The 15,241-nt window shown below is 49.4% G+C and overlaps 1 protein-coding gene across 3 annotated transcripts in view; it reads left to right on the forward strand.

Moving 5' to 3' along the window:
• Glt1d1 (glycosyltransferase 1 domain containing 1) overlaps positions 1–15,241 on the forward strand; it is an 89,847-nt gene that overhangs the window by 66,492 nt on the left and 8,114 nt on the right. For all 3 annotated transcript variants that reach the window (XM_074060798.1, XM_074060799.1, XM_020185541.2), the window contains exon 11: positions 2,976–3,074. In XM_074060798.1, coding sequence (XP_073916899.1) covers positions 2,976–3,074 — 99 coding nt within the window. The remainder of the gene's footprint in view (positions 1–2,975; positions 3,075–15,241) is intronic.

Raw genomic sequence — 15,241 nt, forward strand, 5'->3', positions numbered from 1 at the left:
TCTGAGAATGGTATCTGCAGCTGTGGCTTGCCTGCCTGCTACTGTCAGCCTGCTGTAGCTGGCGGCGTTATTTATGCAGATCTCTGGGGTGAGCTTAGCACTCACCTGGCCCTGCAGGCTTTGTTTGTTCAGAGTTCTCCTGTGTTCGAGCCTCTGCTACAAGCTTTCCCCTTTCCAAGCACTGGGAAAGGTGACACTGCACCCGCTTTCTCAGGCCAGCATGTTTATTTACAGCTCACCTGGGAAGTGGGTCTTCCCCCCTCTCCTGTGGGGTTTTCCTCCCTCCGCCACTCCCACAAGCTTTCCCACTCCTGGTTGCTGGGCGCAGGCCCCTGCTCCCGCCCTCCCCAGCCAGGCCCGGCTTGTTTATTTACAGTTCCATGAGGGATTCCTCTCCCCCCTCTTTGGTGTTCAGGGCACCCCATCCTCTTTGCTACGTGTCTTTTTTGTTGTTATTGCTTATCATTCAGTTTCTCTTTTTTCCCTGGGTGGGGGTCGGTCTGTCCAGGGGGCTATGCTGATCTGGCCCAGCGTTGTCTGTGGGAGTAGCGCATAGCGCTTAGCTCAGCTTGTGGTCCGCGTCTTCCCAAGCCGACTGGGTGCCGGCATCTGGCGATGGCCGAGGGACCCTCCTGGCTTCTCCATTTAACGTGAAGTGGAGATGCTCTGCGCAGGCTGGAGATGTGGAGGAGTCAAAGTTTTGCCTCTTCTCCGTGGTTTTTCCTGTAAGGTGTATCTCCAGCATCTCCCTAAGATTTTACTTTAGGAGGCTCGCTTTCTGCCTCCTCCCTCTAGCCGCCATCTTGGAATTTCCGACTTTGAGGAATCTTAAGTGCTGGCCTGTCTCTCCCCCAACTCTGGGATTGGCCATGTCTTCAACATGCCCTGGATTCTTTTAGGGAGGGAAGATATTGAAAAACAAGAGGTGTCGTGTCGAGGCTGGGAAGTCACTGCTTCTAGTCCTCTTTGACGGGTAAGAATAGGACTCACAGGAACACACATGCGCACTCATGCACCCCCACCATACATTCACACCAATTGCTTTAATTCAAATCCTCATTCCACACCTGCATTTTCCTTTTCCCAGAGATGTAACTCTGGTTCCCAAAATGTGGCCAGAGAACATATCGTGCCTGGTTCCAGCTGCTTAAAATTATTGCAAATTAATTTTTTGATAAACCTGTTTTTCATTCTGCCCATATTTGAGGAGACCATGTCTTCTGCAGTCATGGGGTGGTGAGTTCCCCAAGTGTCACTTAAGTTAGTGGGCTGACAGGGCTGGTCATGTCTTCTGTCACTCTGCTGTCCTTCTCTCCACTTGTGCAGTCAATTGTTGAGAGCTGAGCATCAGAATCTACCTCTGTCACCAGGTTCTGCTGTCAGTGCTGCCAGCTGTGCCTCATGTATCCTTGGCTGTATGCACACTAATAATTGTTACACTTGCCATGTATATTGATACTTCTTTCCTCAGTAATGCTCCCTTGAGATGTGGCCATGGGGCTGATTTTCATCAGTCTTGTACCTGAATGTGATGACAATTAAAGACCCCAATCTTTTTCTAAAAAGCGAGTGTGGACATCGTTATCTAGAGACTGTCTGTAGTTGTGACACGCATAGTGCAGAACCCGAGAAAGACCCCAATCTGTGTCGGGTGCCACTGTGCAGTGGGGCTGAGGAGCAAGGTGGGTGGGTTTAAGTCCCTGCATGAATCCAGCTGGGCTGCTTACTCAAGAAGTGAGAACCCAGTGGTCTTGGGGGCAAGAGGAAGGAACAGAGCTCCAGCATCCCACCTGCTTCATCATGAGCTGTTACCTGGATCCAGTTCCCAAAACCAAAGTGCTCTGGAAAGGTACAGGTAAGGTAGATCCTGAGAACCAAGTGAGGCCCCCGGACCTCTGCTAGCAGGAGAACCTTACTGTGAACCACTCTAACTTATTAGCGAAGTGTGGAAGCTTCCAGGCATGAGCTGTAGATACATTTATGGTGCACTTACAACTCGTCTTGCTCTGCTGTGGGCAGAGGGCAGTGTCGGTGGTACAGCCGGTCCCTCCCACCACAGCTCCCCGGGTGACTGAGATTAGGTAGTGTTGCATTTCTGAAAGTGGAAGTAATCCCTGTAGAGCCAGATTTTTAGGATGTGAAGTTACACACTCCCATTTTATCAAAAACAAGTCGTGGGCTTGTTGCTCATGCAGGTTGGCCCTGCCTCTGTAGCCAGCTGTGGTGATAGTCCCCTGGCCTGTTGGTATACACGTGCTTAGGAGCTGGGCTTGTCCAGGTACAAGCAGGAGATTCCATGCAGGAGGCTTTTCTTTAGGGGGGAGTCCAACTCTGTAGCCTTCTAGCTCAGGTTCCCTCAACCTGCACAGAGAGCCAGAAAATTCTGCCTCACAGGTAGCTGAGGCCAACTTGGCATACTGGGCTTTGGGATCCTCCTTTCACGGTCCCCCTGCCAGCCTGTGCTAGGCTGCAGGAAGTGATGTGCTGATGGACCCACAGCTTCGGGAATGGGAGGGCTGCTTCCTGGATAATCGGGCCATATATCACCGTCCTCCTTACTTTTGTCTGCATGCAGGAGAAACCTGCTGGGTGCTGGCGGCTTTGCCGGGCCTGTGCTGAAAGAAAATTGTTCATCGGGGAAAGGAGTGACTGTAACTAAGAACAAACACTCCACATAGGGAGACGGAGTGTCAGAGGGACATTTGAGGAGAGAGGCTTCTGTGTGACATTGCAGTGATTAGGTCACACAGGTGATGGCAGTCTGACATTTCTCATGGCTCCAAAATGCAGGAGGCAGTAAAAAATTCAGATGTAGTTGGGAAATGTGGGGTTGTGCTTCTCATATCGTTTTGGCAAGACCTGTATTCTGTTAGGTGCCAGAGGTCCAGCTCACGTGAGAAGTTATTTTCCCACCAGCAAGCTCCTCTGGTCACTGAGTTCTTAAAAATGACTGCTCACCTGTTTTCTCTCCTCAGGCAATGGATTTGGAAGTCCCCGTGCTGGCCAGAAACATTCCTGGGAATGCCGCTGTGGTGAAGCATGAAGTGACAGGACTGCTGTTTTCAGATCCTCAGGTAAAGGAGACTCCCTTCCCTGTTTGCTTTCCTGTTCCTTGTCTGCACAGTTTCTGCCTGTGTTTATGAAGGGTGAGTCCCGGGTCCTTGCAAGCTAAGCTGTCAGTGCTGCCAGCTAAGCAGAACAGCTATGCAGGCAGCCAGGTCTCTCCTGTCCTCACCTGGGCAGCTGCCTGAATGTGCAGCTATGAGACACCTTAGGCATTTGCAGAGGTCGGAAGGTGAGCTCCTTTCTGACTGCCACTGAGTAACAAGACTGGGCCAGACAGTGCCTGGTTCAGTCACATCCTTACTAGACATTCCAGTTCTGATGTCTGAAGTGGGCACTTTTCAGGTGTAACTTTCCATTCACAGAACATTCTTGGGTTCTCAGAGATTGTCTCATGTCATCACTGACAATTGTGCAAACCAGCATATACTTGTGTATATGCAGAAGCATGACTATGAATCAGAAAATGAAATAAGGACTGTGCAGCTGGTACAGCATGCAGTAGGTCACCCTGGTTACTACCGGGGCACCCAGGAAGTGTGTTCAGGCTTTGCCCAGTGTAAGGTGCCCCCCTGGGTGTGCCCTCAAAGGTTTGCCTGCTTCTGGGACCCTCGTCTGCCTGGGACCCTGGCTGACCTGCCTCAGTCTGTAGGAACCATTTTCTCTTCTGGACCAGTGAAGCTGAGGACAGCTTCTGCCTCTAGGGGCTGTGACAGGGCTGAGAATGTGCAGGCCAGAGCCCCAGACCCAGCCCAGAATCAGAGTCCAGATGACAGCAGCTATTGCCAGAAGGACAGGGCAGTGCTTCCTCTGCCATGTGTTAGGCGGTGGTAAGCAAAACCTGACTTAAACTTTGTTTAGTCAGTAAATTTAAAAATTAGGTTCTAGGGCTGGGGGTGTGACTTAAGCAGTAGAACACCTACCTACAAAGCACGAGGCCCTGAGTTCAAATCCCAGGACCACTAGAGTAAGGGAAAAAATTAGTTTCTATTCACACTATTAAAGCATGTGTTATATTCAGAAATAGGAGTTAGTCTTAAAAGTAACTCAAGTAATTCAGTTTTAAAATTGTGTTTAGCCTAAGATAGCTTTTCTTACTGTTCATAAAATTGTGGGTCCTTCTTTTCTCTACTGGCTTGTCATAGAGTCACAGACGCCAGCACAAATGAGCTTATGGAATGTGTGTGGGTAGTGGTGGTAATGGTGAGCTGCTAAGCCAGGCAAAGTCCAGTGCCACTGTCATGTCTGTCTTGGTCACCCTGGGAAGCGTCTGAAATAGCAGTGTGGGATCCAGGGGTTTATCGTTTCTGTTATGAAGGTCCTGGTTGGTACTAAGTCTTTCCTTTTGGCAGTAACACTTAGAAATCAAAATAATATCAGGATACAAAGTGTTTTCACTGGTCATTTGTTGATGCTCCAAACACAGGCATGTTACTTGTCATCCTGTCCCAGTCTCCTCCCATCAGCTGTGGCCAAGCTTTAGGTCAGAGAATATCATCTCTGTGCTGGCAAAGCAATGTTTTATCACCTGTCAAAATACAATGCCCGTTTAGTAAACGTAGGGCTTAATTTCCCAGCACACAACAGCACGATGGCTTTCCAGTGGCCGTCCGAGTGGCCATCAGTCCCTCATCAGTGGCTGTGTGGGTGGAACAGAGGAGGAAGAAGGGCCAGCCACCACTGTGTCATGTGGCCTTTGTGCAGTGGTCCTGGTGATGCCACAGGGCTTCCTGCCTCAGGCTCAGGTCCTCTCTGGTTGTCACCCGAGCAGTGAGACACAACTTGCCACATCAGGCTCGTTTAGAATGCCCCACTTTCATGTAAGTTTTACACAAAGGATGTCTATAAAAATTAGTTCTCGGCTGGTTTCACGTGGGGGACGCTGCATTTCTGAAATCCTGCGCGAGACACGCTAGACACCATAATTTGGTTTTGTTTTCTTCATAGTCTTAGACTAGACTTTATCTGGCACAGGGCGGGAGCTGCTCGTTTAAAAACAAATATGCTTTTTAAGAAAGTCTGGAGCTGTGATGATCGCCACCAAGAAACTCAGGCGACGTTAATGGCTGGGTGGCTGCAGGGTTGGCAAGATTAACTTCACATACACACTCGAATCTGTATTAAGAACAGCATTTCCTTGTACGTTAAACACGTCTGTAAGTTTACGTAATGTAAATGACATAGAATCCTAAGTGCTCTTTAAAACCATGCTAATCTAGTTAGTTCTGCTTTAGCTAGTATTCCTTCACTGACTTTCAAGTGTAGGTCTAGAGGTCAAAGTCAGAAGTGTTCAGAGGGACTGGGAAGGTCAGTTCCACAGACAGGAACTACGGGCAGCCCCTAGCTACTAAGAGCATCTCCCACTCAACGGCCAGCAGGAGGAAGGAGCCCTTGGGCCCAGGACCACAAGAAACTTAATCCTGTCAACAGCCATGTGAACCTGATGAAGGACCCTGTCCTCCAGGCAGGAGCCAAGCCCCACCCAACCTAGAGTTCAGCCTTGTGAGGTGAGACCTGAGAGTTTGCCAGTTGTAGCTGGACTCTAGCCTATAGAAGCCACGAGACAGCAAGTGGGTGTCAAATGAAGCCCCCTGTTGGTTGGTGGTGGCCTGTCAAGCAGCAGTAGTACAGGAGGGAGGCAAAAGAAGCCTTGAGTGCACGGTGCCCATTTAACTGGGTGTGGAGACCAAGGTCTTCCAGAGAGATAGGGCTCCTAGAAAGAGGGCCGTTTGGGGAAGTGAGTGCATTTCCCTGGACGTGAGGGGAGATCGCCCAAGGTCTCCTAAGGTCTTAGAGAGAACCTTAATATTTCCCTTTCCTCCAAGACTCTGCCTTGAATCTGTCACAGGCACAAGATGTCACGGGGGAATCCACGGACTCGCTAAAGGGTTCTTGTTCTCAGAACACTCTCAAGAATGAGAGGCTGGAGCACCTGGGTTACAGGCAGGAAAGAAACTTCATAGATAGAGAAAGGCTGAGCTGAGAGACGCACAGCCCGGTCCAGAAACCAGGTGCCCCCTGAGCGCTGGAGTTGGGGGATATATATTTGCATGATGATGGAGGGGAATCTGGAAGGAAGTGACTGGAGTTTGCTTTGAGAAACCTATAAAGAAAGTCCGTGGAATCAAATACAAAAAACCCATGTTTTTGATTTTTTAAAACTTGATGATTGGACTGATTCTCTATTTTTACACACCTTGCCCCTGGAAAACTTCAATTTAAGGGACACTCTGGAGCCTTACTCAGCACTGGCTTTTCATTATCACAGCAATCTGATGTTTTTCCTCTTAGGAAGAAGGCAAGAGTGCAGAGATTTTTCTAGGTGTTTTATAGCTGAGTTTCATCACTGCAAAATTAAGATCTATATGACATTTAATAGAAACTGAGCACGCACATTCTTGCTCAGGTCAAACTTTTTTTTTTTTGCAATACTGGGGCTTGAACTCAGGGCACCCCACCACCCCACCAGCCCCTTTTCTGTGATGGGTTTTTTTGAGTCTTGCAAACTATTTGCCTGGGTTGGCTTTGAACCACGATCCTCCTAATCTCTGCCTCCTGAGTAGCTAGGATCACAGGCATGAGCCATGGCACCTGGCAGGGTCAGACTCTTAAAGGGTAGCTCAGGCCTATTTTTCTGGGAGGTTCTGTTGTCTTTTAGACAACTACAGAAAAAAAAAATTTTGGAATATTAACGATGATGGCTAACATTTACTGAGAGGCATATATGTTTGGTGGTGCTGGGGTTTGAACTCAGGACTCGTGCTTGCTAGGCAGGTGCTCTACCACTTGAGCCATGCCTCTAACCCTTCTTGATTTGGCTATTTTTGAGATGAGGTCTCTTTTTATGCATGGACAGTGATCCTTGTATTTACGCTTCCCATGTGGCTGGGATGACAGGTGCACACGACCATGCACGGCTTTTATTGATAAATTGGGGTCTCATGAGCTCTTTGCCCTGCTGACCTTGAACCAAGTCTGTCCCCCTCCCCCAAGTAGTTAGGATTACAGGCTTGAGCCACCACAGTTGGCTTTCCTTTGTTTTTATTTTTATTTTTTATGTTTTAAGAATTACCTTGATAGTTAGTCAGAGGCTCAGTGTTTGGAAAAGACAAAATGTGTTGAACAGACATCAACCCCTGTGGCCGGGCCAGTGGTGGGGCTCAGGTCTCAGGCTTCTCACTGGAAATCTGCATGATCCGAAGATAATACCTGTCCTGTGCTATGCCCTCACCTGGAAGATGGAGATACAGACCCCTCTTCCTGAAATAACAGAGAGCACACGCAGTGCAGGCTCACCCTTCCCCTAAGGTGGAAACCTCAATGTCCACCTCATTCACTGCTTTCCGTCAGTGCACTGGCAGATCTGGAGCCACTGGGCACCCGTGTGACCAGCGTCCCTGTTCACTGACTGCAGTTACGTTCACCAGGTGACAGGCAGGACCCAGAGGATTTAGGATTTAGGACTTCAGGCTCACCTTGGGTCACATTCTTATGGAACTGGGTGAGGCAGCTGACCAACGTAACACAAAATATTTCTCTCCTACATTCTTCAACATTTTAAGCTAACTTATGTAATTCTTGTCAATCAACTGTTCCTCTGGAGTAAAAGCACCCTTCCAGTGCCTGGTACACAGCCAGCCCTCGTCAGTGTGAGCCCCAGATTCAGGACCCAGGATCCATTGGATTTGCACTGAACTCCACAAGGAGCACAGAACTGACTATCTGTGAACTATGATTGGAGTTAACCCCAACCCTGTTTCCAGGGTGACCATATTTACTGTGCAAAATCGGGAAACTTCTGCCAGTAAACTGGGCTGTTAGTAAAAAATTCTGCTAAACCAGGCCTAAATAATGCGTGTCAGTTTGACCTGCCAGAAGGTGTGTGAACAGATGGACTGGCCAGCCTGGTTAGAGAGAGAATTCTAGAAGGCAGCTTTGCCCAGCAGAAATGCAAATCTGACCAAGGATGTACCTTATATTTTTCTAATAGCCACAGTGAAAAAATAAAAAGAAACAGAAGAAATTTATTTCAATTATATATCTCATTTGATGCAACCTATCCCAACTTGTCTCAAGCTCTAATCAATATAAAAAAATTAGTGAGATGTTACCTCATTTTAATTTTCCAAAATCCTGATATGTTTGGTGTTTTGAGCACACCTCAATTTGGAGATTAATTTTTTTTATCAAAATACTTGATTTGCATCTAAATGCCGTATAATTTACAGTTGAAAAAATATAGATTCGCACACCCACGTTGTTTCAAAGACGTAGAAGTTTTTGAGTAACTGAGTCAAGTATCAGTTTTAAAACTTAAATCAGTTAAATTACGTAACAATTAACAATGAGCTCCCAGCTCACTGACACCGGCTGTGTCAGGAGGTCAGAGACCCTGGCATTGGGAAGGGGGCTCCCGCAAGAGTACTGGGCAGAGGGGCGCCAGGCAGGAAGGGAGTGGGGCCATTTTTCTCTTGAAGTGTGGGCTGGCCTTTCTGTGTGTGGGCACCTTGCCTCTTCAGCTCACCTGGTCCTCACAATGACCACGGGAGGCTGTTGTCATCATAGTCCAGAGAGAGCAAGTCTCCTGCCTGGTCATTCCTGCAGAGGTCACAAGGCAGGGACTAGAACCTGGGGATACTTGAGTCCAGAGACACAGTGAGAAATGTGCTAATGATTCATCTTTCTCCTGCTGCCTGCCTCCCTGCTCCTCTGCCTGACCCGCTCCTCTGCCTCCCGTTATCTGACTCCCCTTCCTTTCTGTCTCTTCCTCTCTGTCTCTGTCTCTTCCTCGCTCTTCTTTCTATATACCTTCTCCCTACTTTCTGTCTCTAATTCTCTCTCTTCCCCTCTCTCTGTTTGTTCTTCTCCTCCCTCCTTTCCCCATTTCTTCTTAGAAGTGGGTCCTCTCAATGTTTACTTGTCCTGCCTCCTGGGGGAGAAGGCACTTTCCTGTCTGAGACCCTGTCTTTCCTTGTCACACTGATGGTTGGGTCCTGGGTCAGAGTGGCAGATGGCAGAGTGAGGAGGAAGGAAGCCCCTGGAGGCCAGTGGATCCACAGCTTGGGGAGTGCCGCTGGGATGGGACGAGCCACCAGGTGGGGCTCATGCCTCAGGAAAGGGAGGTTGGGCCCACATGAGCCCAGGGCCTGTCCAGGGCTGCAGAAGCATCCAGGGCTCTGCTAATAGGCTTGGGCACCTGGCAGAGCTGGGAGAACCCCTCATGTCTGGAATTCTCTGAAAATATCAGGGAGCAGATGTTGTCCCCCACCAGCAAGGTCCACCATCTGCAATCTCCACGGCAGCCACTACCATGTCCACTCTCCACGTGCACTATGGTTGTAACCCCTAAGCCGCCCGTGCACCTGCTGTGAGGACCAGGCACAGGATGGAGTTGGGTCTGTGACTCCAGGGATTGGCCCAGAGTGACCCAAGCAGAGAGACCCTCTGAACCCACACACCTCTGTTGGGGACTGACCAGTCCCACCACAGGTCCCTCCTGAGCTCACCAGGGTCAGACAGATGCGATTCTGTTCCAGGTCCCTGGTCAAGTCACAGCACTGCCACTTCTAGCTTTGCCAGTTCTTGTGTCTTTGTCTCCAAAATAGAGCTGAACCCCATCCCCACAGTGTCTCCCCCACTGCTAGGCTCCATTCGCTCTCATCTGGGCCTGTCTACTCACCCCAGCAGCCACAGAGACCTGGGTTAATAGTGAAAATCTAATTCCCTGTACTGAGAGTCCTCCATGGTTGTCCACTGCACACAGGAGACAGTGACCCGGCTGGGCCAGGCTTGAGGCCCTGTGAGGTCTTCACACTGTCTTTGTCCAGTATACCTGACTGTCCGCTGGGGCCCAGGCAGCTGGTCTGGCCAGGATGCTTTCCCACGCTGGCTCTGTTTTCTTGGAGGGCTTTCTGTGGCTGCCCCATTACAGTGAGCTCCCTCCCTATCATTCTCCTTGTGCACAATTTTCCTTCCTGCTGCTTTTCACCAGTTTGTGCATTTGCTTTTCTTCCAGTTGGCTGCCTCCCAGGATCCTAGAGCTCTCTGAGGGTAGGGCCAGGCCTGGTCATTCTCCAGTGGGGTGCGCTCTGTGCATAGGAAGAGGTGCTGGTGTCAGGATATCAGAGGGTGGACAGCGCTTTGCTTTTTTTACTTGATAGTAAGCTGTGCAGTTTGCCACACAGGGAAGTTTGGGTGCTTCATTCTCTTCCATCCTACCAGTCGTCAGACTTGCAGGACCAGTCCCTACACCTAAGCAGTGTCATTCTAGTCATGGATTCCTGTGCTGGACACAGTGCCAGGGATGCTAAGATGACAGCTGCATCCTTATCGGGGACTTAGAATCTGAACAGAAATGCTTTTCCTTCAGAACAAGCTTTCTTTCACCAGCTTCTTCCCTCCCTTCTCCATCCCTTCCTTCCTCCTTCCCCTTTCTTCAGCATGGACAGGGCTGGACAGCTGATCGGTCGCTTCGCAGCCCGCCCAGGTTGGTTTCTCTCCTGTTAGGGTCCATCTGCAGAAGGTTCTAATGGCCGTCTTAAAGTGCCCTTGATATTAAGGTCATGTGAACACTAGCTGCCCTCCCCAAACTGACAATGACTGTTGTGGCTTAGAGATGGATGGACAGAAGTTTTATGTGAATGGTTCAGAGGACACCTGCACATTCTTAAAAGGGTGACAGGAGTCTTCTTGCAACACGACAATCAGGATGTGGTCATGTTCACACTCGAGGTGCTGTTGGTGGTGGCAGTCTGGTTAGTGCCATAAAACACCACTGCCGGGTAGTGTTTTGTGCAAGAGAAATAGTTGTGGCATGCGTACATCCTTTCACAATAGTACAGGTCTTGCCATTTTCACCAAAGTAAATCTATGCTGTGGGCAAATAATTTTTGCAAAATAAGCAGGCATAGTGGGCCATCCTAGGCCCACCAAGTGGCACTTGGGGTGACCGCTAGTCAGCATTCATTTTGGGACCCACTGTAAGTGACCCAGTATGCATCTCAGCCAGGGTTGGAGGGTGCATGTGTGCATGTGTGTGTGTGTGTGTGCGCACGCGTGCATGTGCACATGTGTATGTAGTAGGGTGTTCTACAAGCTCCAAAAGAGAGTCTTGGAGCAAAGCTGGAGACCAAAAAATCGACTAAGCCTTAGGAAACTCAAGTGCTCCAACCAGAAAAGCCCAGGGACTCCATCCACCCTTAAGCCTGTCTGCAGACGCCTCCCTCTCCCCATCCCCTGTCAAGAAGCTGTGTGAAGCTTCGGAGAAGAAGCCTCAGGGAGGTTTGCCTTACCAGCCACAAGCCCAAAACTCAAGAGTGTGCACGTGTTGGCTCTAACTCCTGTTGGAAAAGTGAGCAGAATTCACGAGAAGGGTGGGGAGGACAAAATACTCTTAAAAGGTGTGATGTCCTCTTTATCAAACAGTAGTTTTCCATGGAACAATTCCTTGGTGCTCTGTGGCTTTGCAGTGACCCCATTGGGACAAAGAGGGGGCTTAAATATTTTCAAAACCCGTCTGTCTGTTGTCTGCCTGTCCTCCCTGGTTCTTGGAAAATTCTCGAGAGACAGGGCAATGGGAAAGGAGGCAAAGAACTTTCCACCAGCAGCCAACTGCTCAGAAGAGAGGAAGCCTCCAAGAATGTCAGCTGCTAATTGGATAATGACTCCGAGAAGACAAATCATGAGGGTTTTTTTTTTTTTAAACTGCACCAATGTGTGACCTGAGCCCAGCTTTGCTCACCCGGGACCTCGAGCTGGATCTGGTTTGCACCCACGTTTGTTTACTTTGCACCATTCTCTGCATTTAGAATTACTTGTAGGCATTTGACATGGAGGGCTTTTACACAAATGTCCAGAATTTAGACTTCTCTGAAAAAAGAAACAGAGGAAATACAGCCACAAGGCAGGCAGGGTTCACCACCGGGCGTCCGTCTGCCAGGCTCTTGGAGGCCCGTGGATTTCCCATGCTGATCAGGGTGTCCGTGCTTCGTTCTTAAGTGATGTGGTGTGCACACCCTTCACTGCCTGCAATGCGTTTTCATAGCTGACTTTCAAGAGTGGATCGATCCACAGTTGGCCTGTCAGTGAGTGTGCTTTCTGGTGAGCTCTTGTGGTGACAGCTGCCGGGAATCTGTGGAGTGCTGGGTGGAGGACAGTGGGTCAGCACCTGTCCTTGTTGTTCTGCATTTGTCCATGGAAGTTTTGCTGTAGCTCTAGCTGCCCGGGTTCTCAGTCTGTTCAGTGAAATGTCTGCTTTGGCTTCAAATGCTCTTCTGACGTCACTGGTGGGACCTGGCTGTCTCTGTGAGTGTCCTGGCTTTGTCCTGGCTTGCAACACCTTCTTAGGTGTGGAGCTGCAGCAGCTCAGGGGTCCGTGTGCAACCTGGACGCAGCAGAGGCTGAGGGTGCGGTCTCCCTCAGGGACTTCTTGAAATGAGGTCACCTTTCCCAGAAGACAGACTGAGCCTCCTTCTCCCTGCCTGCCTTTGTATCTGTGGTTAGCCAAAAATGGGATGGAGCCCTCTGTGATTACTGGGTGACAAATGACCACAGACATCACCGAGTAAAGTGCTGACTGACTGCTTTGGCATGGCCTCTGGGGACCAAGAGTCCAGACTCCTGGTCCTCTCCTCTCTGCTCAGGGCGTTACACCTCCCACGCTTTCATCCAGGGTGCCGGCCACGTCCTCTCTGAAGGCTGAGCCCTATGCTGCTGGTGGAGTTTGCTTTGTGAGCCATCAGTTCTTGATGGCTGTTGGAGGGGCACTCTCAGCTCTGAAAGGTGCCAGTTTCTCCCACCTGACCATAAGTCAGAAAGATGGAATCCCTCCTGTACAGTGTGACCCAGGGCCACACAGCCCCTGACCTTTGCCATCCTCTGCTGGTTGGAAGCACATCTCAGGTCCAATCCATCCTCAAGCCACGGCGTGGGTCAGCAGGATCGTCCCAGGGTGTGTTGACCTCTGCACCAAGGTTGGCTTGGATAGATCAAGCCTGACCCTTGGAGCTGGGGGTCAGGCTTGTGACACATTCTACCTCTGCATTACAGAGGGTAGAATGTGACACAAGCTCAGTGGGTTTTATCTATGAGGAAGGAGAAGCTCAATGTACAGCAGGAGGATGCAATCCTTGCATTTCACAAGTTAGTGCCTTAGAACTGTGCCTACTGAATTCGCTCACAGTCCTGTGCATGGCGGCTGCAGCTGGGCTCCGTGGGTGGTGCTTCTGCTGTTTGGGCCACTCATCCAGTGACAGTCCTCCAGCAGGTTGATTGGAGCTGAATTGTCCAGGATAGCCTTCTCACATGTTTGGTCCTAGGTGCTTATGGTGGCTGAACCTCTCCATCCACTGTGCCCTTCAGGTATCCAGTCCTTGGTGTTGGTGATGGAAGCCAAGCCTTTCTGTCTGTGGGTTTTCTCATCCTCAGGGAGGTGGACTCAGGCTTCTTTCTGAAAGAGCCAGAAGGACAAAAGTAGAAGCTTTAAGATTTTTCAAAACTTTGCTTGGAAGTTAAAGAACGTTACTTTTCGAGCCATGCCCCCAGCCCTTTTTGCTTTAGTTATTTTTCAGGTAGGATCTGGCCTGGCACCCTGATCCTCCCCATCTCTGCCTCCAGAGTAGCTGGGATTACAGACATGAGTCACCTCACCCAACCCACACTACATTGCTTCTGACACATTCTGTTGATGTAAGCAAGTTGCCTGTATTCACGGGGCGTGGTACAGACTCTCCATTCCAACAAGAGTGGCAGAGTCGTCCTGGAAGGAGGCGCACGTGCAGGGCTGGATGCTGCTTTAGCCAGGTAGAAAATCATCCCGGAGCACAGGGAGGGACACCCTGATTCTACAGGGATTTTTCTTTTTCTCTTCTGGGTGTATTTCCTCTCCTTTCTCCACCCTTCACCCACCATTTTATTACACCATTTACAAGGTCCTACCCTTAATCCAGGCCTCTCTTGCTTTTTATAAGTCTTCTTTTCTTCCAACTTGCTTGCAGAGAGAGAGAGAGAGAGAGAAAGAGGGAGCATTTTATCATAACCTATTCCTAGAAACTCTTTTGCTCAGAATTTTGCTGTAAATGACCTTACATTCTGCAGGAATACTGAGCAGGGGGTTGGGTTTCAGCCAAAGTCCCCACGTCAGATAAATCAAAGATATGACCAGCATCATAAAATGATATACCAAAGCTATAAGCCTCTCAAATAATTTTAAAATGAATACCGCTCTGCCACGAGGTGGGAATAAATATGTTATGTTTTTATTATGAAAAGAACACCAATTTACCATAAAGCACATACACAATGCATAAAAACATAATCCTTCTGTCATAAATGTTGCTGTTTGTATTGCTCACTATAAAAGGCATTCCACGTTTAATTAACAGTAATTTTGAGACTATGTGGACATTCCTTTTAAACAGCGAAGCATTGCATATTAACCTCAGATGTTTTGCATCACTGGGGTTTCCATGGGCTTGGGGGGTAATGAAGGCGACCATGGCTAACTATGAGTGAGGCTCTGCCCTAAATTCCTAACTGTGTTACCACATTTAACCCTCCCGTGGCCCTGGCATTGCCCTAACTTACAGGCAAGGACCTGAGATACAGAGGGGTCGATGTGCCCAGGGTGTCCCACAAAGGGAGCCTGAGGGCTTCAGCCCAGGCCTCAGACTCGAGGCTCTGCTCGCCTGTTATACACAAGCATAATAGGTACGCATGTCCCCTCCCCTCCACGAGCACTCTTTAACACAGGAATAACGCTAAGCTTTCTAATTATGAAGGGCTTTGAAATTAAACACTGGTCAGCAGGAGCCCGCTCATTACTGCACCACGTAATGTGTGTGGACATGAATAATTAAGGAGTATGAGCAGAAGTAGGTCTGGAGCCAAAGATCTGCTGTGAGGACTGGCAAGGGTCTTTCCAGTCCTTTATCCTTTCTTCACACGGGCAGCTCCAGGGCCCTAGGGCTAGGTCCATCCATCCAGCCCTTTTGCCCTGCACTGGCGAGAAATGTAGGCTCAGAGAGGTTGGCTAGCACGCCCAATGCCACACAGCTAAGCGAAGTCCTGAAGGAGGATTTGACTCAGATCTGAGCAGAAACCAAGCTTCCCATTACCCAAACATGGCTCTGTATCCAGGGAAGACAGTGAGACCAACACAGCGATGGGGCAGGGGTGGTGT

The sequence above is a fragment of the Castor canadensis genome, chromosome 18 (genome assembly GCF_047511655.1).
Source record: "Castor canadensis chromosome 18, mCasCan1.hap1v2, whole genome shotgun sequence".
Classification (NCBI taxonomy): domain Eukaryota; kingdom Metazoa; phylum Chordata; class Mammalia; order Rodentia; family Castoridae; genus Castor; species Castor canadensis.